At 37.2% G+C, this 25,840-nt stretch overlaps 1 protein-coding gene across 3 annotated transcripts in view; it reads left to right on the top strand.

The window, feature by feature from the left end:
- The window catches only part of pdzd2 (PDZ domain containing 2), a gene marked incomplete at its 5' end in the record, with an annotated part of 61,050 nt that overhangs the window by 16,612 nt on the left and 18,598 nt on the right, over positions 1-25,840 (top strand). For all 3 annotated transcript variants that reach the window (XM_081364673.1, XM_081364671.1, XM_081364672.1), the window contains 6 exons: positions 8,088-8,580; positions 13,376-13,521; positions 17,686-17,818; positions 18,113-18,283; positions 24,165-24,261; positions 25,473-25,621. In XM_081364673.1, the coding sequence (XP_081220799.1) occupies positions 8,088-8,580; positions 13,376-13,521; positions 17,686-17,818; positions 18,113-18,283; positions 24,165-24,261; positions 25,473-25,621 (1,189 nt within the window). The remainder of the gene's footprint in view (positions 1-8,087; positions 8,581-13,375; positions 13,522-17,685; positions 17,819-18,112; positions 18,284-24,164; positions 24,262-25,472; positions 25,622-25,840) is intronic.

Here is a 25,840-nt window from a genome sequence, read left to right as displayed (position 1 = left end):
TCATCTCAGTAGCCCTTTGGCTTATTAACAGAGTGTATTGTGAATATTTGAAAGAATTTGATAACATTTGTGTGTCTTAACTCTTCAGTCCGTTTAGACTCGCAAATGTTTCTATTCCCTTGGTCTTTCCTCACAAGTTGGTCTCATTTTGAGCTCTTTTTGATTCTTCCAAATCATTAGTTAATCAGCCTAGTGAGAGATTTTCCTCATTTCCTGGCCAGCATTGGCTTTTGGATTCTTAGTAAAGACCTTTTTTTCAGTAACCCGGATGAGGCAAGAAATTTCACACAGTATTTAAAAGATTATTGTGGATGCATCAAACTTTGGGGTCATGCTCTTCAAATAAACAATTTAAAGTTGCATTTAGACTTTTTATACAATAACCACTAAGTATTTGGACTCTTAAACCACTTAGATGTCTGTGCAGGTTTTCTTTTTAAAACAATACGTCTGCTAGGACACCTGTGTGTCATGTGTGAACTTGAGAAGTTCATAAATCCACAAAAAAAATCTCCATTAGACCAGTCTCATAAAAGTTAGTTCTCTTGCATCATTTTTTAAGGTTTGAGTTTTTGTTATAAATTAATGCATTCAGACAAATCTTAAGAGTGATTTGAGTGTCCAAATAATTCTATGGCCCCTAAATTACCTAATGTGATTGCATGAATTGAGTGATACCGCATAAACGTCTTCTTGAGTCTTTACACACATCTATGCTTGTAGAATAAGATTTGTTGTTTGCTAATCTAATATTTTTTATTATTATTATTTAGTTTTTATACTTTTTGTGGCATATATTTTTTTTTTGCAGCAAATGCAGGGCATGAGCCTAATCTTAATCCTATTTTTCTAGTGCTTGTTATTAATGTGACTGTTCATTCACATGTTGTTCTCTTCAAGTTAATCATGTGATGCTCTGACAGTTTCTGTTTTGTACATCCAGAGCCACTGATGCGGTTGGCCAGATATTTTTAAAATAGTATTTGGAGAAATGTTTTGTTCTTGAGTATGTGCTGAATCCGACCTTTCTGATCATAGATTGTTTCTAATGTGTTTGGGCCTACTTGAAAAGTTTTTAGGATTAAATATAGATTTCAGATACATAAATCAAAGTTTTGTCTGGACCCTGACCTTTATCAGACCCTACAAATACATAAAAATAATCTGAAACAGAGTGTCAATAAAGTCAATAAACCAGAAATCAGTTCATATACATTTATTCCTACATTATTCTTCACTTTTTATGAGGCCACCTAATATCTATTTTTTTATTGCCATATGTGATCTCTTATTTTGTGTGTGTGTGTGTGTGTGTGTGTGTGTGTGTGTGTGTGTGTGTGTGTGTGTGTGTGTGTGTGTGTGTGTGTGTGTGTGTGTGTGTGTGTGTGTGTGTGTGTGCGTGCGTGCGTGCGTGCGTGCGTGCGTGCGTGCGTGCGTGCGTGCGTGCGTGCGTGCGTGCGTGCGTGCGTGCGTGCGTGCGTGCGTGCGTGCGTGCGTGCGTGCGTGCGTGCGTGCGTGCGTGCGTGCGTGCGTGCGTGCGTGCGTGCGTGCGTGCGTGCGTGCGTGCGTGCGTGCGTGCGTGCGTGCGTGCGTGCGTGCGTGCGTGCGTGCGTGCGTGCGTGCGTGCGTGCGTGCGTGCGTGCGTGCGTGCGTGCGTGCGTGCGTGCGTGCGTGTATGGTAAATTCATGTCCCTGTTACACTTAAGGTTGTCATATTTTCCTGGTTAAATAAACATTACATTACATAAGAAAGCAAATACAATTCTATTTTGTATTTTTACATTAACATTGGAATTAATGTTCTATTTATTAAACCCAAGTATAAATAATATAATCTATATTAATATAATAATAATATAAATAAGTTTAGTGTTTTAAAGCAGTTTTACATTTATAATAAATAATAATAATAATAACTAAAGACAGTAACAATTTAAGCAATATATTTTATTTGTGAACTAATGTTCAGCTGTTCTTTTTAAGTCAGCTTATTTTTGGATCATCAGTCATCAAGCTCAGTAAACGCGCCACAGATACGATCGATGTACCTTTAAATCTCACCAAGCTAATTGCTAATTGCATATTGCCCACCAAGCACAGTTGCCATAAAGCCCACCGGGGTGGCGGTGGTGCCAGGGCTTGGTCCTGTCATCACTGCTTGCAGCTATAATTTATTCAAAATTGTATTATCCTGTGTCTTGTTGTTGTTGTTATTTATTTGTTAATATGTGTGCACTGAAAGCTTCATTACCAAAAAAAGTTCCTTTGTGCAAGCACACCTGGCAATACAGCTCTTTGTGCTTCTGAATCTGATTAGGGTTCTTTGCATTCCTCTTGTCCCCCTGTAATCCAATGGCATAATGTGACAAACTATCCTAAGTCTAGTCAAACTCTCAATGGTATTTCTGTCATTATGGTTATGGCAAATAAGGTGGAAAAGTATCTAAATCCAACCCAAGAAATGGGATTTCCTTACTTGGCCTGTCACAGTATCAGTTTATTCTTGTGAGTATGCAGGATCCGTTGCAACATATGCTTTCCAGGTGCAAACTTTTATTCACATCTGTAGTCGCTTGGCTCACAGCCATGGGAAAAGACTTTTCTGGAGGTTTCAGCAGTGCATTTAAATGAGCATCTACCAAACCTGACGTCTGCGCATACGCGCCACTCTGAGGAGTCTGCTAAATCCAAGATTGCAGAAATAGTCCAGGCGATTAAGGAAAAAAGGGTGAACAAATTGCAACAGAATCAAACTCAACTGATTTTGTATCCTCCATATGTCCTGAGTAAGGAAAAAAAAGCCACACAGACCCAGGCCCAAACCCCATCTCTTAAAAATGAATAAAGGCTGGTTTCTAAAGTACTTCTTCCTGACTCTATGTATTAATGCTCATGGGTAGCCTAAATGGGTTCCATTCAGACCTTAACATTAAGTATTTCACTGTTATGTGTCAACAAGATTCAACAAGATATTTTCACCTGGCTATATCCAATGTTTAGATCTGTTGTGGTATTTATGCAAATTAGCACATACGTAATTAGATTATGCACCTTTGTCCATGTTATCAAATAATTTCAAAAAACTTGTAATACATTTTTTGTTTGTCTTGATATAAGTAATCAACTCAGTAATTTTCATGGTGATATTTAAAGGTTACATTTTTTTACCCTATTCATGAGAGAAAAATAATGAATAGGATGTATTTGGGTGTTTTTCGAAACTTTCCCCTAATGGGATTCTTCGGGGCTTTCCTTACTCAGGACATATTGAGGATACAAAATCAGTTGAGTTTGATTCTGTTGCAATTTGTTCACGGTTGACCCCCATTTTGGCTTAAAACGCCTGGACTAAAAAGCAAATGTAGTGCTTTGGAGTGAGACATGGAGTGAGACATTGTTCTGAATTATTTAGCCAGCGCTATATGGGAACGGTCTTGGGCGTCCTCCACTCCACGACAACAAATCACTCCACATTGTTTAGAGAACACCGTTTCGAGACCGTTTCAGCCAATCCGTGTTGGTCACCATTCTGCTTAAATTGTGTTTGGCTGGAATAGATGGATTTCCCTACTGCAGCTGTGGTTTAGTCTGAAAGAGGCAATGGAGGCCTGTTGCTGGGTTTCTCTGAGACCCATTAGCTTTTACAGCAGCTTAAATTCCGTGTTGTTGTGCCAGAGCTGAGATCATGGCTTTTTTTTTCCTTCTTATTTGGTCTTTTATCAAATGCTGATTTGATAAAAAAGGTCATAATTAGCATGACAGGTCATTATAATGGCAGGTTTTTATCTCATTTATCACCTAAGTTGTTTCTCTCGGGTGTAATGATGAACGTGTCTGCGTCGGTGGGACACTGATGTGGGCGATCGTCTGACAGCGTTCCATTAGTGCATGGCACACACCTGCTGAGATAGCAAACCACGGCTACAGAGCTGAACCAGTTTTTTTTCAACCATTCATCTGCATCTCCATGTTCCTTCTATCCTTCGTTACCTCCACTGATAACTTTTTCGTTCCCTGCAGTTTGCTCTGTGGTTTACATCCATCACTCTGGCTCAGAGATGCAGATGGTAGTTGGCTAAATGTTTGATCAGTGGTCTGAATGAAAGGAGTTTATGGCTTTTGATTGATATGAGGTTGATGAGCGTCATTACAGTGTCTTGTTATATCACTTTATTGTGTGGTAATGTAATGTTTATGTTGCCCTCTGCTCATGATCCCGCATGTGTGGGTTGGCAAAGCATGAGTTGAACAGTCTAGCAAGATTAAGTAATGACATGAACTGTGGTTCTAAAACGTGATTTATGTATGTGATGTCATGATGTAGGTTCAGACTCACTCACTGCAGACTTAAGACACTCATTTTCCCTTTCATTATAGGGGAAGTTCACCCAAAAATGAAAATTGTGTCATCATTTACCCTCATGTTGCTCCAAACCCCTTTCACGTTCTTCCGTGAAACACTAAGTGTGACATTTTGAATAATATCTTGGTTGTTTTTCTATCTAATGAAAGTCAAGATCAGAAATTATGAAAAAAAGTACCATAATTTAGAGATTTATAAACATGGTCTGTATGTCTTCTGAAGCCATACAATAAAGACTAATTTTAGGTTGTTATTTACTGAAAATGTCTCAGCTGTAGCTCGCATATCAAATATCATGACATATCAGGTTTATTTTCTTCACACCTATTTTTCAGTCTGGTCCTTTGGAATTACGTGAGGGTGACTAAACGATGATGGGATTTTAATTTTTAGGTGAATTGTAAGTCTGCATTAAATGAAAATTCACCATGTCTATTTTCTAAATGCATGTTATTGATCTCATTGTTAACTTTTGTTAATGTCAGTGTCACTACGCCCATTTTTATCATGACTTTAAATATTCTAAAGACAAAACAAATCCTCAAATATTTTCATCTTTTTCCCCTCTGTTGGCAAAATGTAATTGTTGGGACATGCACGGCAGTTGTCCAAATGTTATCTGGAAAGAAATCATCAGAAGTATTTTAAAGGTTTTATGGGCTAAGATAGTGGCGTTGCAGCACACAATGGGTTTTTTACGCAGCCGAGCCAGACGAAGTGTCATCTGTCTGCATCATTTGGAATGCAGTGTAACTTTTCCAGTCTGCCATTGAGATTGGGACTATCACCAGAATCTAGGAAAGCAGATTTGTGCCAAGATAGATTCAGTTGAGTAATGTTGAAATATTTTCTCCTTTTTTCCGTTGATTTTCATGTGGGACGATTTTTGTCTCGAGTTCCACACCATTGCAAACTTTGTTCTTATCGAAAAGGAAAGCTCAAAGAAAGCGGATCATGACAGAAATAGGTCAGACACTTTTCATTATCAGCTAGATGACTGAGGGAAAGAAACGCCACAAAAAAGGAACACTAGAGGCCGAAAGTCCATTCTCTCCCATTGATCAAAAATGAGACCACAGCTGCTGTCAAACCAACAAATTCCACAGATATGCTTTCTTACCTAAATACGTCTGAATCTTACAAGCAAGCACGCTGTCAGATACTGCATAAATACTCTGCCTCGATCTTCTTTGGGGAATTTATCTTCATCGACTTGCCATTTCCTGAACATTCCTCACTTTGTTGTATTTTTAACTTGCCAGTTTTCAGTCCTTTCTGTACTTTCAGCATGTTTTAGTTCCAGGAGATCTAACGTGAGTGAATTTGCATACCTCATTGATCCTGATCTCCAGAGAGGAGCAGAGCTAAAGCTTTCATGCATTTTGTTTATTTGAAAACAGCTCTTGCTAATCGTGATGGTGAATTTATATGGTATGCCTGCACATGCAGGCTCTGTGATCATCTAAACAACAGACTCTGTTGACCTCGCTCTGTCATTAGCAGCTGGCCAGAGTGCAGAATGCATCATTATGACAGATGATTTGAGCTGAAACTCAATATACATGACTACCACTTTAAGTGAGGTATGTCATGAAATATACATTCTTTAAAGGGGTGATTAACTGTAGCATATACTGTAGCATGGTATTTTACTGATGGCATGGCACTGGATAAAGATGCCAACCATCAAACAACCACACGTGAATAAAGACTGTCATTAGACACATTTTTGTGATGTTCTCTATAACTTGTAAGGGTGTTGAGACTGAATATAGGCCTACTGCTGTTGATGATAGTTGGTAAAATAAAAAAAAAACTAGCATATATTTATGATATTCCATTCATGACACATTTAATCACTCTCTTTCTCTCTAAAACACCTCTCTTTCATTAGTATATCCTACATTGTCTGGCTTGCTGTTTAGGGGATGTAAGCAAATGCTTTGTTGGAGTGTTACATCAGCACTGTCAGTATGGCTAGTCAGAGGCACATTGTCATAGAAAGTCCACTCCCCCATGCCTTTGTACAGCTGGAAGCAAGGAAAACTGGGGAAACATATCACTCAGCCACAGTTAATTAGACCTGTGAGCGCCACTGGATGTAGTGTTTCCGTAATATTGAAGGACATTGTTCATTTATTTGACCCTGGGACCCTGAAGTCAGTTACACTCAAGGTGTGTGTGCTCTTTTGACCTAATATTACATTTCTTATGAGTAGATGGTTGTTCTGAAGTTTGTCTATTTGGCCTGTTTTAATGCATTAAAGGGATAGTTCACCCAAAAATGTAATTCTGTCATTTATTCACCACCATGTCATTCCAAATCTGTATCACTTTCTTCTGTGGAACACAAAAGAAGATTTCCATTTTATGGACATTTCTTAAAATGTCTTCTTTTGTTCTTCACAGAAGATCGAAAGTCACACAGGTTTGGAACAACATGAGGGTGAGTAAATGATGGCAGAATTTTCTTTTTTGCGAGAATTTTCCCTTTAAGGATATCAGGATAAGATCAATTTGATTAAAAAAAGCCAAAATCAAGATCCTTCATGCTTTGTGCTTTGAGGTCACCTTTTATATGACATCATTAAAACCAAACTTTGCAAAACAAGAAGCAGAAATGATTAACTATGATCATTTTTACTTGTTAATGAATAATGACATTTCAGGTCACAACCAGCTGAGATTGTCAAAAATGTTCAGTTTACAGCTAAATATGTCAATCCAAGCACTCTTTATGAGAATCATTGGAGAGAAGAGCTAAAATGTAGGTCATATATGATAAACCTGTGAAAGTGTTTTCTGCAGCTAGCAGTTAAACTTCTAATTTGCATCCGCTAATGCAGAGTGATCTCACGTCCCTGAGGTGCCAAATATCAGTTTCTTCTGTCATATATCTGTCTTTGGACTTGTCTAGACATGGTGTAAAACATGCTCTGCATTTATTTTTTGTATCAGTGCCCTTCCTTATTTAAAAAATTCCCAGATAATCCATAACCATTAATTATGACATTTAGAAGCTCCTTTGTTTGCTCTCTGAATTATGCAGTTTAAAGGCATAGTTCACACACACACAAAAATAACATTCATTTACTCTCCCTCATGTTGTTCTAAACTCACATGATTTTGTTATATGACCTTTTATAAAAGACAAAAGGTGAAATACCCTATCGTTCAAAATGTTCGGGTTGGTAAGATTTTTATGTTTTTGTTTTTGAAAGAATTTTAACAAAAATTTAAAAGAACCGTTTTCTATCTGAATATATTTGAAAATGTAATAAATTCCCGTGCTGGAAAAAAGCTGAATGTTCAGCAGCCATTACTATTGTCTTGCACCAGGCAGTGCGCCAAGAAGAGCTACAGTGGATGTCAACATTTCTAAATAAAGGCTTTTGAAGATTTGGAATAAAGTGCAAAGTTTTTTTGACAACTTTTTAATTATTATTATTATTATTTTAGCTTTGCAGTCCCAGTCTTCATTTGCTTTCATTACATGTAAAAGAGTGGACAAATATAAAAAACAAATTCCCCTTTGGTGTTTCACAAAAAAAAATGGGTCATTTGGGTGTGATCCGTAAACTCATACACCTATTTGACTAGTGTATTTAATGTGTAAATGCTTGATTTGATGGACAGAGAAAATGTGTTTATTTTGTTACCAAACGGGTTGATTTACATTGTGATCATGTGTTTTAGCAGTCTGTTTTCTTTTTTTTTCCCACAGTTACTTAGCGGACCAGTGCTGGAATGGAGGCTGCATCTACCTGATCATGTTGCGAAGAATCAAACGCAAAGCTCCTCTCCCTCCATGCAATGGCAACAATGGGGGCAACTGCGTGGACGTCTCTAAAGAGCACCGGCGCAATGTCTCCGACGAGCCTGTTGGCAGCCCCACACAGAATGGGCAAAACGGAAAACGAACCCGCAAATTTGGCGTTATTTCCCGCTCCTCGTTCACTCGCGACAGCAAAGACAGTAAAGACAGCCGGGACTTTGAGCATGAGAATGGCTACAGCTCCATGGAGGCAGAGGTCACATCCCCAGAGAGCAGCACCCCTCAGGACACACCGACCGATGACTGTCCGGTCATTGGCTCCTCAGAGGTGATTTCCAATCGCTTGAAGGTGGGGAGCACGGCCACCCTACCCAGCCGATCCCACTCACGCCTGTCTGAAAGATACAAAACTGAGTCAATAAGCAGTGAACCTTCCAGTCAGGTAAGAAATATAACCGCAAGAAAACTGTTGTTTTAATAGAAGTTGTTAGAATTGGATATTCAAATAACATTAAGTCCTGAATTGAATGAATGCATGAATCCATTAAGGCTTTTAAAAAAGTGATATATTATGAAATATGAAAAATATTACAATTTATAAATGTATATAAAAATATTAGACTAAAATACATAAATATATATTTGATATTATAAAGCCATATTATATATCACAAAATTGTCTCTGTTATAAAATGGTAAGTATTATAATACATTCTATATTACAAAGTCAAGCTGTCTGAAGTCTGTTGTGTCTGAAGGAAAGTTACACAGAATATGGTGCAAAAAAATGTGCTAAATAAACAAGCAAACAAACAGAAAAGAGGACACTTTAAAATCTTTGGAAGTGCCCTTTAAGTCCACAGATTCAAACATTTGCCATTGACTTTGCTTTGAGGATGAAAGAGTGGTTTGTTGATGCTCATCATGTAATTAGAAGTTTGGACCCCACAGTGCGGCTAACTGCATATGTTTCCGATTTGATTCTCCATTGGGACTGCTAGTGTTGCTTGGAGCAAGTCTAGTAAGTCTTGTGACCTTAAACTGAGTGGCTCACTCAAAATAACCATAGGGGTTCTTCTAGATGTATCCATATGCCAGTGGTTGGAAGAACTGCTTGGAGGGATCATCCCAAAAAAGCTGTATGCGTCTGATTTTGAACAATCACACAGGATTTCAAAGACCGACAAGGTGCGGTTTCCATGGGACTCTGTAACAAGCCATTTTCGGAAAGCCACATGAAAGGACAACAGACTGAATCAATATGCTTAATTGTATAACTGTGCCCTTAACTTCCATTTAAAATGATATTTAAAAAAAAGTTTTCCCATTGAGATTTACCAAATACATGCTTATATATATATATATATATATATACATACATACAATTTATAACAGTTTATAACAGATATACACAAAGTATAGTATACATAAACATACACAAAAAGGACACCTCAAACACCCCACACCTCCCCTAACACGCACCAGATAAATAAAAATATATACACGTTAAACAAAGCCATATACAATAAAGAATTAAACAAAAACCATACTTAATCCCGGGCAACTTCAGTAAAACATTGAAAACGGAGAAAACGTATAAAAGAATAAAGTTATCCATATTACATAAGTGCTCAATCCAATTTACAACTCTTAAAAAGATACCTAAGAAAGGGGCCCCAGATATAGATATAACCCCAGGTTATATTTTTAATAGGGATGTATATTGGTGCCATATTGGTTTTGGCCGAATATTATAGTGTTTTTTTTTTTGGCTGTTATTGGATATTTGTGCATATTAACTTCTGCTATTTTTATGTTTAGCCTGTACCTTTCTAAATCTTTTTTTTTTTTTTTAAATAATAACAATGTGATCTCAAAATGAATATCTGTTTTTTACTTGACTTTTTTTTTTACATACTTTAGTATGTTATAAGGACTAAATATATGGCAAATTTTAGATATTAGTGTTTTTTTTTTTTTTCGCTTTTTTTTTTTTTTTGACAAAATGGTACAAGAACGTTATTAGTGGCCATTTATCAGTATTTGCCAGAATACCGGTGCATCCTTACTATCAAAGTAAAACATTTAATTTAATATGACTAAATCAACCAGATTTCATTAGGCTACATAAACAAAAGTTACTTTTCAAGGTTAATTTAGGTAGAAATAGCTTTTTAAGAGAAAATCTGCTCATTTTTACCATTTTCAATGGATTATCTAAATAGTTAAAATCATGTTACATAATGGCAGTTTTACAAGCAAATCAAAAATCATTTTAAATTTGACGACTAACTCCTCGAGCCACTGAAAATAGTCACATTATCTTGGAGCAATGCAATATCTCATCCATAATGTGTATGTCACCGTTGTGTTGCAGCTCACCAACCACAATATCAAAGAACAAGTCATAGTGTTTTTATCTGAAGAACCTTTGTAGATGTGTACACACTGATGACTAATCGGTTATGACTGACTTCACAGCCCAGTTGACAGGAAACATAATCTACGTGTAACATTAATTACAGTTTGTAGGCATGTTCCCTCTCAAGTACTCTTTTCCAAATTGTGATAAAATAAGTTTCCTAGACATACAGTGAGATTACCATGCGAGTAATTAGTAGCATTAATGTGTCTGTGCAAGCGTGTTGTGAACATGTCAGAGGGAGGATGTGTAAGCTTATTTTGACAGTGAACAGGAAAAGCGTGAGAACGTGAGAAGAGAAGCAGCAGACCATCTCCGTGAGATATCCCGTGTCGGTGATTCACCCCGCCGACAGGCTTTCCTTGAGAACATGCCCCTCTCCTAGACAGATTTCAAAGGAAATGTGAACAAGTTGCAGCATGTTTGTAGTCCAGAGGTGTGTGCAAACCCAACTGTCATTTTAGGAAGAAGTGTTAAAGGTGAAGTGTGCATCTGCGTCACAAGAGGCACCAAGCGGAATTGCAAAAATAATGAGTTTTTCCAAGCAGGTTACTCAACCTCCAGCACCCTCCATCTAGGCTATATAATCAGACATACACTACTCTTCAAAAGTTTTGGGTCAGTACGTTTTATGTTCTTAAAAGAAGTCTCTTATGCTCAGCAAGGCTGCATTTATTTGATCAAAAATACAGTGAAAAACAGTAATATTGAGAAATATTATTTAACACAACTAAAACAACTGTTTTCTATTTTAATATACACTGCCCGGACAAAAAAAACATTTAAATAGGCAAATGCATATGTCTGTGATTGGATAATTATTGCTGGAATTGTTATGTTTCTAGTATGTACCCGGTAATATGTTTGGCAACAGTTCTTCTAACCCTAATTGATGGAGTGAGTAGCTTTTAATTTCTTAAAAAAAAAAAACCATGTAGGATACAAGATATTGACCAAAAATTGATGGAAATAAATGTTTTGATGTTATTTCCATCAAGAGGTGCATACATTTTTGGTCAAGATCTCGTATTAAAGAGGCTACATGCAACTTTTTCCCCAAAATAAACGTAACAATAGCCTTTTTATTTGACCATTTATGACTCAAACATCTCCTGATGAGGATACTGACACCTTGTCAGCTCACAGTGGGTGCACCTATAAGCCTGTATCCTATTTTTCTTATTTTCTGTCGGGTCGGATTTTTCGCGCGCTGTCTGCGGATGTGACGTCAAGCGCGTTCATGTTAAACGTTTCAGATCACTCTGCCACCACCGCTAGTCAGCAAACAAACTTAGTTTCTCAAACAATATATGTATTTGACTGTTCTTACCTCTGTAAACATAATGTTGACTTCTTTGCAGCGGATGATTTGTGAAGTGTGCACGTACGAGAGCGAGCAGAAAGGAAGAGCAGTTCCGTTTTTTGGCCACAGGTGTCAGTCGCGAGTTTAAATTTCAGAAAATCGCATGTAGCCTCTTTAACAATGCAAGAGTCAAGTCCTCTATAAAGTCAACTCCAGCACATCCCAAAGACTTTCAATGAATTTAAGGTCTGAACTCAAAGGTGCTAATTCATGTGTGAAAATGATTACCATGCTCCCTCCCAACCATTCTTTCACAATTTGAGCCTGATGAATCTTGTCGTTGTCATCTGGAATATGGCCATGATGTGTCTTCCAAGTTCCAACATGGTTGTTTAAGAAATAAAAAGCTACACACTCCATCTTTTTTGACTGAGAGTTAACAATATGAAAGGTTATGTAAGATCAAACTAAGTATGCTAAAGGTAATACTTTATTTCTGAATATATATATATAAAAAAAAAATTAGGCTGATTTCATGAAAATGGTGTTTGAACATTTATGGGCTTTTGTCTTAGTGTTACTATTAGAAGAGCTTTGATGTCAGGCACAATAGATATAAATGGCTCAGTGGCTGAAATTAATTCATGCATTTGAAGCCTGACTGGGGAAAAACACTCTGAATGTCATGACATTATTGTATGTAATGGACTTTTAAACCATATTGTACATATGAAGTACAGTTAGGAAGAAGTCTGTTTTTTTCTACAACTGGAGTTGAGAAACAGGATCGGGTCCATTTAACCTCATAATAAAACTGTCACTTATTTTGATTTTCATTCAAAAGCAGAGAATAATAACCTGCTTTTTTAGTTGTTTAGCCATCATAATAGGCAAAAATCACAAAAAATGAATGCAAGAAGAGACAGGATGTGAGAACAAAGTGCATAATCTATTATAAATATTTGTTAGCTTTAACCCACCTAATCCAAAACATTGTCACTTAAAATTCGGTTCTGTTATTTAATGAATCTGAATTCATTTTTGAATTCATCATTAATGAACAGTAATAGTGAGTGATGAAGTGCAGCTCAGACAGTGAGAGAAATGACTCTTGAAACTGTCAGAAACGTGCCCTTCAAGTTTCCCTTCTTCTGATAAATGTCCTTTCCAAAGGAAGAAGTAAGCCTGGATTAAAAAAGAAAAAGTAAATCATGGAAAATGCTTAAGTTCTTGCGCTTAACTTTACAAAGCCTTTTTTTCTTATCTTAGGGAAATAGGCTGTACATTTACTGGAATTATATAAACAATAATGTGTCTTAATTTGCTGAATGATCTGTTCAAAGATTATTAGTTGTTGTTGTTTGTTTTGCATGAAATGCAGTATAAAATGGGAAACAGTTTGAGAACTGTAATCGAAGTTAAAGCCACAAAACAGCTGCTACAGGAGTTTTGGATTATCTAGTGTTATTTAAAAAAGCACACTACTGATTGTTCCCCTCTTCTCATCTACAGCCCTGTGAGGGCAGCCAGATCTGGAAGATGCACATGGTGAAGGGTCAAGACGGACTGGGAATCCAGATCACGGGCGGGCGAGGGTCCAAACGCTCTCCTCACGGGATCATCGTGGCCCACGTGGAGGAGGGAGGAGCTGCACAGAGGTAAAAGGCTTTCATTAGCAAAGGTTTTCAGCTGCTGCCTTGGCAACAGTAGGTGCCGTGGTGATACTTCTCAATCAACATCTCATACATATGCAAGCGTCAGAAAGTCTTGAGTGCCCTCTGCGATATTCATTCATCTTCAAAGGCATTGTGACACCCTTATATGGATGCACAGAAAATATCCAGTCATATGTAGGATAATGACCAGTTCACAAGGTATCAGAAGCTTCAGTAGTTGTAGTCATAATGCTCTGTACTGCTAGCGTTTGCTGTCCTGTTGACATTATGTCTATTGTCTAATTTAACAATGTGTAGGGATAGTGAAAAATATTATTTCAGAGCATTTTACATCGCGATACTGTGATATTCACATGCCAAAGAATCATCACTTTTAGTAATATTATTTACATGAATGTTTTTGGAAATAATGAGTCAATAGCTCTGTTTACACCCACCTATTTTTATGCACATTTTTGGATATTTCATTAAAAAAACTCTGGATGGAAACGATAAAATGTGCATAAATTCTAAAAAACTTTTTATACGATAAGAAAACAGACATAAACTGTGATGAAAACACATTTATCAAATAAATTCCTCGATGCTCATAAAAAAAAGCCTTGTGACTTTGAGATGGAACGGCATAACTGGACTAACCAGCGGAGCGGACCGATCTCATTGCACAGCATCTGAAATGCTGTTTTGGTTGTTCTGAAATGCCTGAGCAAAAGTGGTTTGGTATAATTACCTGACTGAACTGTCTTACATGGCTGCATTCCCAAACAGCAGCGTCTGCCTCCGAAAGCAAGATAACTTTATTGCGTTTCGTCAGCGCGCTCTGAGACGCAAGTTTTATCAATTTATTATACAAAATTATTATATACATTGGTTTCTTCTACTAAGTGATATTAAGTGCCAGTTTATTAGGAAGTGACGAATTCAGATCTTCAGCTCACTCGATGGAAACATTTGCTTTATTCGCAAATGTTTTATGCGATATTCCAGTTTTGCACATAAGATCAACTTTGGATGGAAACATAGCTACTGTAAGTACATTTACAATGTATTAAGTCAATGTACACTTGATTGTTTTACTCAAGCAAAGTCCCAACCTACCCTAATCCAAAATACAGAATAAATTAAAATATAATGTTATATAATTACGGATGTGGCAATATTAAAAATCTGGCCAATACAATAAGCTGATAATTATTTTCATGTTATGGCCGATAATGGATCATTTGCTGATATCAATTTTTAACGGTGTTATTAAATTATTGGTGTTTTAATGATTAATGTTATAAGGGTTAGAATAGATGATGACGTAGGTAATCTAAAAGCAAGTGAAATGAGCATGCACAATAAAATATTCAATATTTACAGACACCGTTAAACTAAAAATAAATATTGGTATCACATCAGTAATAATGATATTTTAACAATATTGGCAAATCTGTGGTTTAGATTTTTATTTTATTATATTTTGAGAGGGAAATTTAGAATTTTGAATAAATCTACACTAAACTAAATTTAGGATATCATATCATGACCCAGGTATCGGTGAAATATCGCTGAGATTTCCACCTCTAGTGCTTTGCAGGGGTATGTAAGCAAATAGCTGTCATTTAGCAAAGCTAGACAGCCAGCATAGGATTCTAACATGATACTGTATATCCCTTCAATTTCTACAAACACACAATAACAATTGTGAGGTCTTTTTTAATACTGCAGAAATATTTCCCTCTCCGTCTACATGTGAATTGGCCCTTAAACTGTGTTTTAAGCTGTAACATGTTGGAGAATTTGCTGACTTGCTTCCCTTTGTGATTCATTAATGCACACTTTGGCGAAGTTTAAAGGGAAACACAACAACCTGATGGTAATGAGCCAAAAGCTAAAATAAACCCTTGCTATCTAAAAAAACTGAATTACTCCCCCTAGATGATGTGCTAAATTAAATAAATGTGTTTAGGGAAAATGAGCCCCTGTGGCTTTGCCTTGGGACCCAAAAAAATTAATTGATTACAGGATATACAAATTCATGAGTTGTTGGAAAATACATACGCAGCTCCCCCACAGTGCTTACAGTCAGAGCAGGCTATTTTTGGTATGACCAGCACTAGAGTTTATTGTTATAATTTAGCAGTTCTACATTTCCTCCCACATAGTTTTAATGGGGGCCATTTCTGAGAAACCTATAGACGTGAATCATGCATATTGGTCAAACTGGCTGCTTTCCAAATCTTTCTTTTTAGCGTGGCGCAAGAGGTGGTCAGATTCAGGGCCATCAGTGCAGCATGATGTGGGTTGTTATGAAGTTTCCTGCTCTTATATAACAACTAACTCTGAGATAACCTCAGATTCCTTCATCTGTGACTGAAGCCCAGAGGATTTTGACCAGTGAGAGGCTTTCAGATTTTGAATCTTTCTCTCTTCACTGCACACTGTTCATCGTAATAAGCCTCAGTTGAGTGGTCAGGCTGGAAGAATCGAAACTGTCTGAAGACATTTGGAAATGGAAGAATGTAGCAGAGGCAGAGCTGTCTTTATGGCACTGTTAATTTTGACAGAGCCATAGTCTTTTGACTAAAATGCCATTAGTTTTTGTCATATTTTAGTAATCTGAATTGTTAGTCTAGTTTTAGTCGACTAAATGTCATAAGATAGCATATCTACATTAGATAAGAAACAAATAAATACATTTGAACGAAGATATAAAATAAATAAATTGTGCTTTAAGTTTGTCAAGTAGGTCTAACAGCAGTATTCAGGTAAGAAATATTACAGAAATTGAATAAAATAATCAAATGTAAAATAGTGCATATTCTTCCTTGTATAAATCCTTATTAAAGCTACTAAAGTTACTCAGTCAAGAGCAGTGAGTGATTTTCTCTTTGTGTTTTGTCGTTTGAATTAACATTAGGGACGGCAGCAGGTTTATAAGGAAACTGTACTGTCACTTTAAGAACTAATGCACAGCTCCACTGATACACATCCGATTTTCTCCCAACTGTTTACTTTCACTTAAGATATAACCAGAACTGTAACCAGTTTACAAATGGTCTTGTTTTCCTGACATCAAATGGGAAATTTATCCGCATGTCTGTTTTTCTCTTTTTCACAGATGTTGACATTTTTCAAGTCATGCAGCAATTGTATCCTATTAACCCACCGCATGTGCGCATCTAACCTTCCTACCACGCAAAGAGTCCCTCCCTAACATTTTCATCTTGTTCTTAAGGTCAATAGATTGCCATTATAGTTTTTGTCATCAAAAACTGTTTTTTATTAGTTATCATATCGTTTTCAAAATGTTGTTGACAAAAACGAATTATTCATCAACGAAATGAATACCGCTTTGTGCTTTTTCTTGATAAAGCATGATGAAACTGGTTTCATTTCACCCTGAACACAATAGCTATTGCATCATTTAGATATTTGCACATTGTAGACAAATAAATAGTTAAATTGCATGTGGATGATCCAGAAATTATTTTAGAAAGTTTTGAAGCTCTAAGAGTAGATTATTCCTGCTCTCCTCCCATGACAAACGGGCTTCAAGGATGCTAAGTATAAAATTAGTTTGAATTATGTTCTGTATTCTTTTGGTTCAAATACATTTAGGTATTTACTTTCTTAATACACATTCCTGGACTTGTTGTGATTGATTCATTAGAGAAGTGTTTTTTTCCCCAAACATTTCAAACAACTACTTGTATCTGGTTTTAATATTTAGGTTTTTTTTTTTCTTATATTATATTTAGCTCTTATTTATTTTCACTTCAGTTTTAGTCATTTTAGTGCTAAAACTTTCAGTTATTTTTTCTTGCTTTTCATTTAATATTTATATATTTTTTCAGCTTTATTTCAGTATTTTTTTTATTTTATTGTTTTAATCAACAATAACAACAGACTCCAGTTTGAAAACCCCTGCCTTTCATCCGTAATAATCACAGGTTGTCATTTTCTCTGGTTGTCATCAAGCTACCTGTCATATAGTAACCGCTTATAGTGATCCAATCAATTCCTGATCAACATCCAATTAACATTTCACTTAAATAGCTGACGTGACATGAGGAGTGTATGCTGCTTGTTCTTTTTTTAGATACAGTAAGGGAATGTCCTGATCATGTTTCTCTGCTTCTGCTTCTTCTTTTTTTTCAGAGATGGCCGTCTGAAGGCTGGCGATGAGTTACTTATGATAAACGGTCACTCCCTTGTTGGACTCTCACACCAGGAGGCTGTAGCCATCCTGCGCTCCACTGCTGGACTCGTGCAGTTGGTGGTGGCCAGCAGGGTGAGTTTGGCCTTATACTACAGTATATCAATAAGTGTGTGTCACTGCACGGGGGAAGTGCCTTCACACACAAATCATGAGCTGTTCTTGATGTGTTCTTCGTATAAAGTGTGTCAGCCGTTCAAGCACATAAAGATGTCACAGGCAGATGCTTGTAGCAGCTAAAAAATTGAAGAGTGAAGCGCTGATGGGCTTGCCGCTCGGCTTTCTGAGATAAAGTTAAAAATACTCACTGGCTGCTCGACGGCACACAACATCTCTCTTCTCTTCAGCTGCTCTTCCTTCCTTTCCCAGGATGAATCCGAAGTGGACTTCCACAAGTATCCTTCCACCAGCTTGCCCGACCTAGTGAGCACGTGCTCTGGCCCGGACGCCTCTCCCTCCCCCGGGGAGGAGAAGGAGAATATGGAGCCGGACATGGAGGACGTGAGGGCCAGCAGTCTTTCACTGCCCACCCAGGACTTGGTACGTATGCTTGCCGCCTATCAGCCTGATTATCTGCCACTTTCATCTGGTGCTGCCCTCAGAACGAGCTAGAACAGTTTTTGTTTTCTGTTTTTGGTAGACGAGTGTTTATGATTAAAAGTTTGCTTTGTGGATAAATGTTCAGTGCTTTATAATAATCTGTTAGTTAGTGTGAGTATGTGTAGTCGCTCTCCGTTAAACTTTCACTGCCACCTTGTTGAGGTGTTTGATAAAAAGCGAATGCACTTCCATGTTTTGTCTGAGAAGAACAAGCTTTTCCATATATTTTTTAGGAAAATCGAAATACCCGCAGCACGTTGTGATTTTAAAATACAGCTTTAAAGGTAGCACAGTTGCTTTATCTGTTTGCTTCTTTTGATCTGTGTGCCAGGGCCCCATTTTATGTTCTTGAGGTTTTATCTGTTGTTTTGCCAGAAAAATATTAGTGCCACTGCTTACCCAAGCAGCCATTGGATCAGCATTTGTTTGATTCGTCACAAATTATTCATTTGTTCTGCGCAAGCAGGCGTGCATCAAATCACTAATGCCACACAGCGTTAATGTTTAATCAATACAAAATGAGACGTTGCGCTGGTTTGGTGATCAGTGATGACAACAAGGCTAATGCCGGCCATTAACCGTTTCAGTGGCACACTGACAGGACCACACAACTCAACGTATTAGGGTTAAACTCTTGAGCGGCTGTTTTGTAGAGCAGCGCCCATGGTGCTCTGGTTGAGATGTTTTGCGGTGCAGAGTAAAGTGGGTCATTCACCACCGCCCCCCACTGCGTCTATACTGCATATCTTGCTTTCGGAATCAAAAAATGAAAAAGAGCAACCGTCCCGCCTGCTGTCTAATTGCATTAGCATTCCACGGCTCCTGCTGAACATAGCCGTGAATCTGGGGCATAATTATTTTATGATGTTCTAGTGCCTATTAGTAATTTACTTATAGTGACAATTTTTAAACTTAAAAATAGCAAACAACACAGTAACAGATACTGTATATAGTTCCATTTATAGCACTAAATGTGCATGACTTGATGGGTAGATAGGTAGATGGATGGATGGATTTGTAGATGGGCAGGCAGATAGATATAGTTAATGCGTATAGATTAAAGCGGCTTGATCTGTCAGATCCTCTGACGGATACTTGTACTGTTTAATGCGTTAGTGCTTTCCTTAGTGCATAACTTCCATTTAACAGGTATAATCTCCATTTGTAAATGTTAGAAAGTCATGCAAATATTTCCATTTTGTTGTCAGGAGTGGATGAGCCTTATGCAAGTGAGTCTACGCAAAACTTCACAGACTTTAGTCAACGAGCGCCGCTGGGCGCGTACACGCCAAACAGACGGAGTGGAATAATTCTGACTAAAATATACATTTCGCTAAAATATTTCTTGTTGGACATTAAATGTGCCATCTACAAAGTGTATTTTTATGATAGCATAGCAGTAACTGTAAAGCAACCATTGTAATGGGGTAATCAAATGTAGGCTAGTATAATTATAATTAATTAATTAATTAGCTCAGATGAGGGAATGTATGTTCCTCTTTTTTATTTTCATTTTCAGTTTTGTGAATTTAACTTCTACTTTAAAAATCATTGTTTTTGTTTGTAGATTGTAATGTTGTTGCAACGTTAGAATGTAATGCAGTTTTAACTTCTTTTATTGCACATAATGTATAACATAGCCTACATGGTTACATTCACTGTATTTGTTTTCATCGCCTTCAATATGAACATTGTTTGTTGGACAACATTTAGCAGGATATGAAATTCGAATCCAGAAAATACAGAGATACATTTTTTTTGTCCACTTCGCCCAGCCCCACTGAGAATCTTTGTGTCGCTAGACAAAGACCATCTTAGCCTAGTTAAACATCAATAGGATTCCCTTCGCCGCTGAAAAGATGAATACTTGTAAATAAAGGCTTATGGGACATGATGATGAGGTTTAAGGAGCCTTTAGTTTCCTCTCATCCTGTATTCTCTAGTCTCCAGTGAGCTGTTCTCTCCCTCCAGGCTTTAGTCTCTAATGAATGACCGAGTGGGAGCTCTTAAAGAGTGATTGGGACTGAAGGAGGAATAAACAGTATAGGTCAAGGTCAAGGTCAAGGTAGCATTTATTGTCTCCCTTAGGAGAGATTTGTTTTAGATTAGAGAAATTGCTGCCACATCAAGACATAACACATAACATACAACATATAAAATACAATAATAGTAAAACACATTCCAGTCCCAAAATCCTACATCATAAAAACAATACATATCATATATCATAACACAACACAGCTCTCAGTTCCTGCCTCTTGTACCCTCTATTACCATTATTTATCTTCCTGCAGTTGCTCATTAATTAATTTAATAGACAACGGTAAAAATGAATATTTATATCGGTTATACTTGCATAATGCAACCCTGTATCTCCGACCAGAGTTCATCAGCGTATACTCAGGATACAACACATGCGAAGGGTCTAATAAAATCTTGTTGGCCTGCTGGGTGATACAACGCTCAAAAATATCCTGTAACGAGCTAATTGTCTGTGTCCCCATGATTTTTCCTGCCACTCTCAACACATTATTTATTTGGGCTCTCAATTTTACTGTTAGACTTCCGAACCAAACAATAATTCCATACCTTAAAACAGACTCAATCGTTGCTTTATAAAAAATTAACATGATATTACCGCTCACTCCAAACAATCGCAATCTCCGTAGAAAATGTAAACGCTGGTGGACCCTTGTGCACACCCATGATACATGTGTATAGTTTCCCATGATTTATTGACCTGGTACTTGTCAGAAGGACTTCCTGTCATGTGCTATGTTTGTTTTTATTATAACTTTGCAGATGTTGTTTTTCATAGGTCCTATGATTTTGAAGTGCTACATTGTGGCTTTCTATTGAGTTATCACGTTGGAAAATGTAGAAGAAAAATTGTGATTATCATTTCCAGACCTGGAAAAGTCATGAGAAATTCTGATTGTGAAAAGTACAGCAACTACAGTACAACATCCACACTAAAACAAACTTTTGTTGTTTTTGTTATTGTAGTGACTGCGTGTTGCTTTTTTGGGAAGTAAATTACACTTTTTTTTTTTTTTTTTAGCTTGATTTAATAACAAAGTGCATCTTTTGCATTCAGTAACAAGCTGACAGATCAAATAGAATATCCATAAATTGAATACACTGCTCGTCTTTTGCAGGATTGTGCTAGAGCTCAGCAGCATTCACACGTGTATGGCTTTCACTCATAGCTGTTGGTTGCATTATGCAAGAACAACTATGCATCAGTGATCAGCAAATTATTTCCCCCTCAGTATGGCCTGCTTTCAAATAATTCACCATCCAGAAATGGCTTTTTTGTGAGTGTGATCTTGATAAATGGGTTTTTAGAAATCCTTATTCAATAATAATGTATGCCTGGAAAAGGCAAAGCAATGGAAATTCATTGATCTAAAAGTGTGAGAGCCCTATCATTAAGTTATAAGGCAGAAAATAAAACGGGGAGTGTAATTAGGCCAATAAATTTTTCAGTTTGCCATATGTTTGCTTTCCCCTTTCAGTTTTCCTTTTCGAATCCAAACACCTGTCCAAACTGTTCTCACACTCCCTTTCAGCAAGCTGCCATAGCAGAAGAGGGCGATGAGCGGTTGCTATTATGTGGGCGTCCTGTGCTGACAGTATTAGGTGTGTCTCCAGATCTGTTCTGAAGTGTCAGGCTCTGTGGTTTTGATGAGACAAAGGGAGGGAGGGAAAAAACATTTTCATCAAAAATAGGAAAGGGAAGGATCTGGAAGAAGAACGCAGCTGTGACTGTCACGTTGAGTCCTGTGAGGCACGGAGGTGTGGGGTTTGAGGAAGCCCACAGGCTCACCTGCAACAGCGCAGTCTAGCTTGTTCATGCAGGAGACAGATCTCATTTCTGACAACGGAGGGAAGGGCTTTCTGTCTGTATGCCTGAAAAGAGAGCACTGAATCTTCCCCTATATGTTGCTGTTCAAATTCGTTTCAGGACACAGGAGCTGTGTGATAAACCGAAACTCATTCTTCAAGCTAAGATGTTTGGAAGGGTTGGAAAACACTTTAGTTTAGGTTTTCACAACAGCCATAATCAATATAATCAACCTTATATTATGCAGAATTTTTCCTGGGCTAAATGTCTGCAGTCATAGCTAACAAAGACTTCTGAACATGGAATGTTAACTATATAATTGCTGTTAATTAACACAATGACTTAATTGCATTTCATGTTTATAGTTATTAGTGATCATTTAAGCATGCAGAACCTTTTGAATTTGACCCAGAATTTTCTACTGCAAAGTGCTTTGCATATTTAGTGGTTACAATATAAAACCAGAGATAGACACAATAGTCCCATGCTAATTAAAAAAAATAGCATCAATTATTATTAAATTTGCACATGTTGGGCAGCCAAAAACATCAATGTGCACTGCCGTTCAAAAGTTTGGGGTTGGTCAAATAAAAATATTTTATTCATTAAGGCTGTACTGTAAAAACAGTAATATTGTGAAATATTATTATAATTTTAAATAACTGTTTTCTATTTTCGTATATTTAAAAATGTCATTTATTGGTGTGATGGCAAAGCTGAATTTTCAGTATTTTTACTCTAGTCTTTAGTGTCACATGATCCTTCAGAAATCAATCTAATATGATGATTTGCTGCTCAAGAAACATTTATTATTATCATCAGGATATTATCAGGATGTATTATCATACATTTATCATCAGGATTCCTTGAATAGAAAGTTTAATCTAAATGGCATTTAGATAAAATGGTAATCGTTTGTAACATTATAAGTATTTTTATGTGATAAATTCAAATGTTTAGTAATAGTCTTAGGCCTTGTCCACACTTGAAAATGCATCTTTTTCTCTCTGTTGTGGCCTTCTGTCCACACCGAGACTGTGTTAGCAATGAAAATGAAGCTTTTTGAAAACACTCTCCAAAGTGGATACATTTGAAAATGCCGTTTTCACGTTGTAGTGGACTGTGCAAACGGAGGTGTTTAAAAATGATGATGTAAGTTTAGTCATGTGACGCATATTGAACCCATAGATATTCATGTTTATACCGGTATTGTGCCTGTTTTGTGCTTTTCACTTTCACATTGTTGCTAAAATATGTCACTTTGCACACTCTTCATATCACAGTCCTTCAAAGATGACAGCATTTAGGAACTTCTATGAGGGTTTACACATGCGCAATGAATGAATGGTGAGTTTAGTTTTTTCAGACGTTAAAGTGTGGATGAGAAACTTTTGGAAAACGCTTTGAAAAAACTAGTGTGGACGGAGAGCGTTTTGAAACGAAATCTCCGTTTTCAAATCTATTCGGATTAATGTAGACGTAGCTTTAATGACCCCAAACTTTTGAATGGGAGTGTAGGGAAACTCTTTTATTATTATTAAACTTTGGAGAAACTACAAGCAGAAATCAAAAGCAATAAAAAATAATTCAAGTTTTGCAAATCTATACTGTTTAGGGTAAACACAGTACTTGGTTCATAGTGGATCACTTGAGCAAAGGCACATTTCCATTCCACACCTCCAAGAAGTCTCCATGAATACATTGGCTTTCATGTACACGTGAGATTTGATCTCCCTCTGTGAAAATAAGAGAGCGTTCACCAGCCTGAGTGTGCAACATTCCCTACAGTCCTGCACAGTGAAGGACAATCAAAAGTTTATGGCTTACCATTTAAAGAGGACATGTCACATGAAACAGGAATTTTTACTCCATTTGCTTTCTCCACTGTTTCTCATTTAGAGGCAGTTTAATATATTCGGTCTCTCTCTCTGTTCAAGGCATGTTCCCTAATTCCCTCTGCCTCCTGTTTTTAAGTTTGCAGATCTTGACAGACTGGAGGAACATGGCAGGATTGAGGGTACCAAAGGATGCCGAAGCCCCACACCGATGAAGTTCCGTAGCAGATCCCAAGGTTCGAACATGTCCAGTTGAATCAAGTCTCAACACTGCTGTGCTGAGCATGAAAACTTTGTAATGAGATTAAACTGTATTGGATTATGGCCAAGGGTGGATCCACCAATTCTAATTTCTTTATGATAGATTAGGGGTGGGCGATCTTCCCAATTTTGAGATGTACTATCGAGAATATCCAGACTGGAATAAGCCTATGGATTAATCTATTTGCACAATTTAAAACACAGTGTTGCATTAAACAGTCAATTGTCAAAATAGTCATTAAACACTTCCCTTTAAAACACTGCATAGTCTTCACCCTATGAATTAAAATATACATTGATTGTGCTAAAGTTATTCATCAGTTATAACATTAATGACACAGCAGCAGGTATTTGCATTAGGATTTAAGACGAATGCATGGATCTAATGTAATGACACCCATCTGATTTCTTTCCCAACTGTTTATTCACTTAAAACACAACTGACTGTCTTTATGTAAATACTCACCAAGACAGACATTTTGGCACATTTTTGTTTTTATTTGACAGTTTAGGTGCGCGTTTAAAACCCCAGGTATGCTTTGCTCATCCGCGTTCTGCTCAGTCACACAGAAATCGCATGGGGGTCAGTCTCTTTCGCAGTTAAATGCGCTTTTAATATGACCCGCAGTAGACTGCATCTTACGACAGTCCCGTTACATAATTTGACTGGTTTGTAAGTTAAGTTTAAGGAGGGGCGAAAGCACACCATTTTAAAGGAAGGGAAAAGCATGTGGAAAAGTAAATTATCAAGCTTTAATAATCGTTGGAAGCCCAAATTCATGGCACAGCCCTACAGCTGTTGAAATGTTGAAAGACACATGATAGAGACATATGATATAATTTGGCTAGTCAGCACAGACATCTAGTACTCAGATCATAGCTGCAGTTTAACATTATTACGAGGACATAAAAGGTCACAAATTGTATGATTCGCTTGAAAAGTAGTTTGTGGACATCTTCAAAATCGATCACAATATAAAATCGTCAAATCGCCCACACTATGATTGATAGATTCTGGTACCAGATCAGGGTGTACTGAAATTGTTCACATAGATTTTTTTAAATTATGCTCGTTAATCAGCAGAGACATTCAGACATGGAGATCAGTTTCTCCCACTGTGAATATAAATGACTGAATTAAGTGTGTTTACATTTCAAGTTAATGTCTTGATGTCGTTATGTTTAGGTGGAGGGAGCCGCCTGGAGTCTGTTGGCGAAGATGATGAGCTTATCGTGGAAAATGGTGATACAGGAAGTGACGTGGCAGAAAAGCCAGCGCGAGGAGGACGCAAACATTCCCTCCCACAGCAGCTGGATACAGTTGGAATCCGACAGGTAGCTGAAGCATTCAGCACGTTTGTTTTGAATTATTGCCTTATTCAAACCGTTATTCTTGGAATCTTGGAATGCGTCACAGTCTACGGTACATGGTTCCAGTTCCATGTTCTGTGATGCCCCAAAACTAAAATTATTATGTTGCATGGCCACTTCAAATACAGCTCATCCAGTCTTTACATGTGGGTGGAAGGTTTCCCTTAGCTGTGCTAATTACAA

The sequence above is a fragment of the Scardinius erythrophthalmus genome (assembly GCF_964197995.2).
Source record: "Scardinius erythrophthalmus genome assembly, chromosome: 5".
Taxonomy (NCBI): domain Eukaryota; kingdom Metazoa; phylum Chordata; class Actinopteri; order Cypriniformes; family Leuciscidae; genus Scardinius; species Scardinius erythrophthalmus.
Note: the sequence above shows the minus strand (reverse complement) of the source record. Positions and strands in the feature narration are given on the sequence as shown.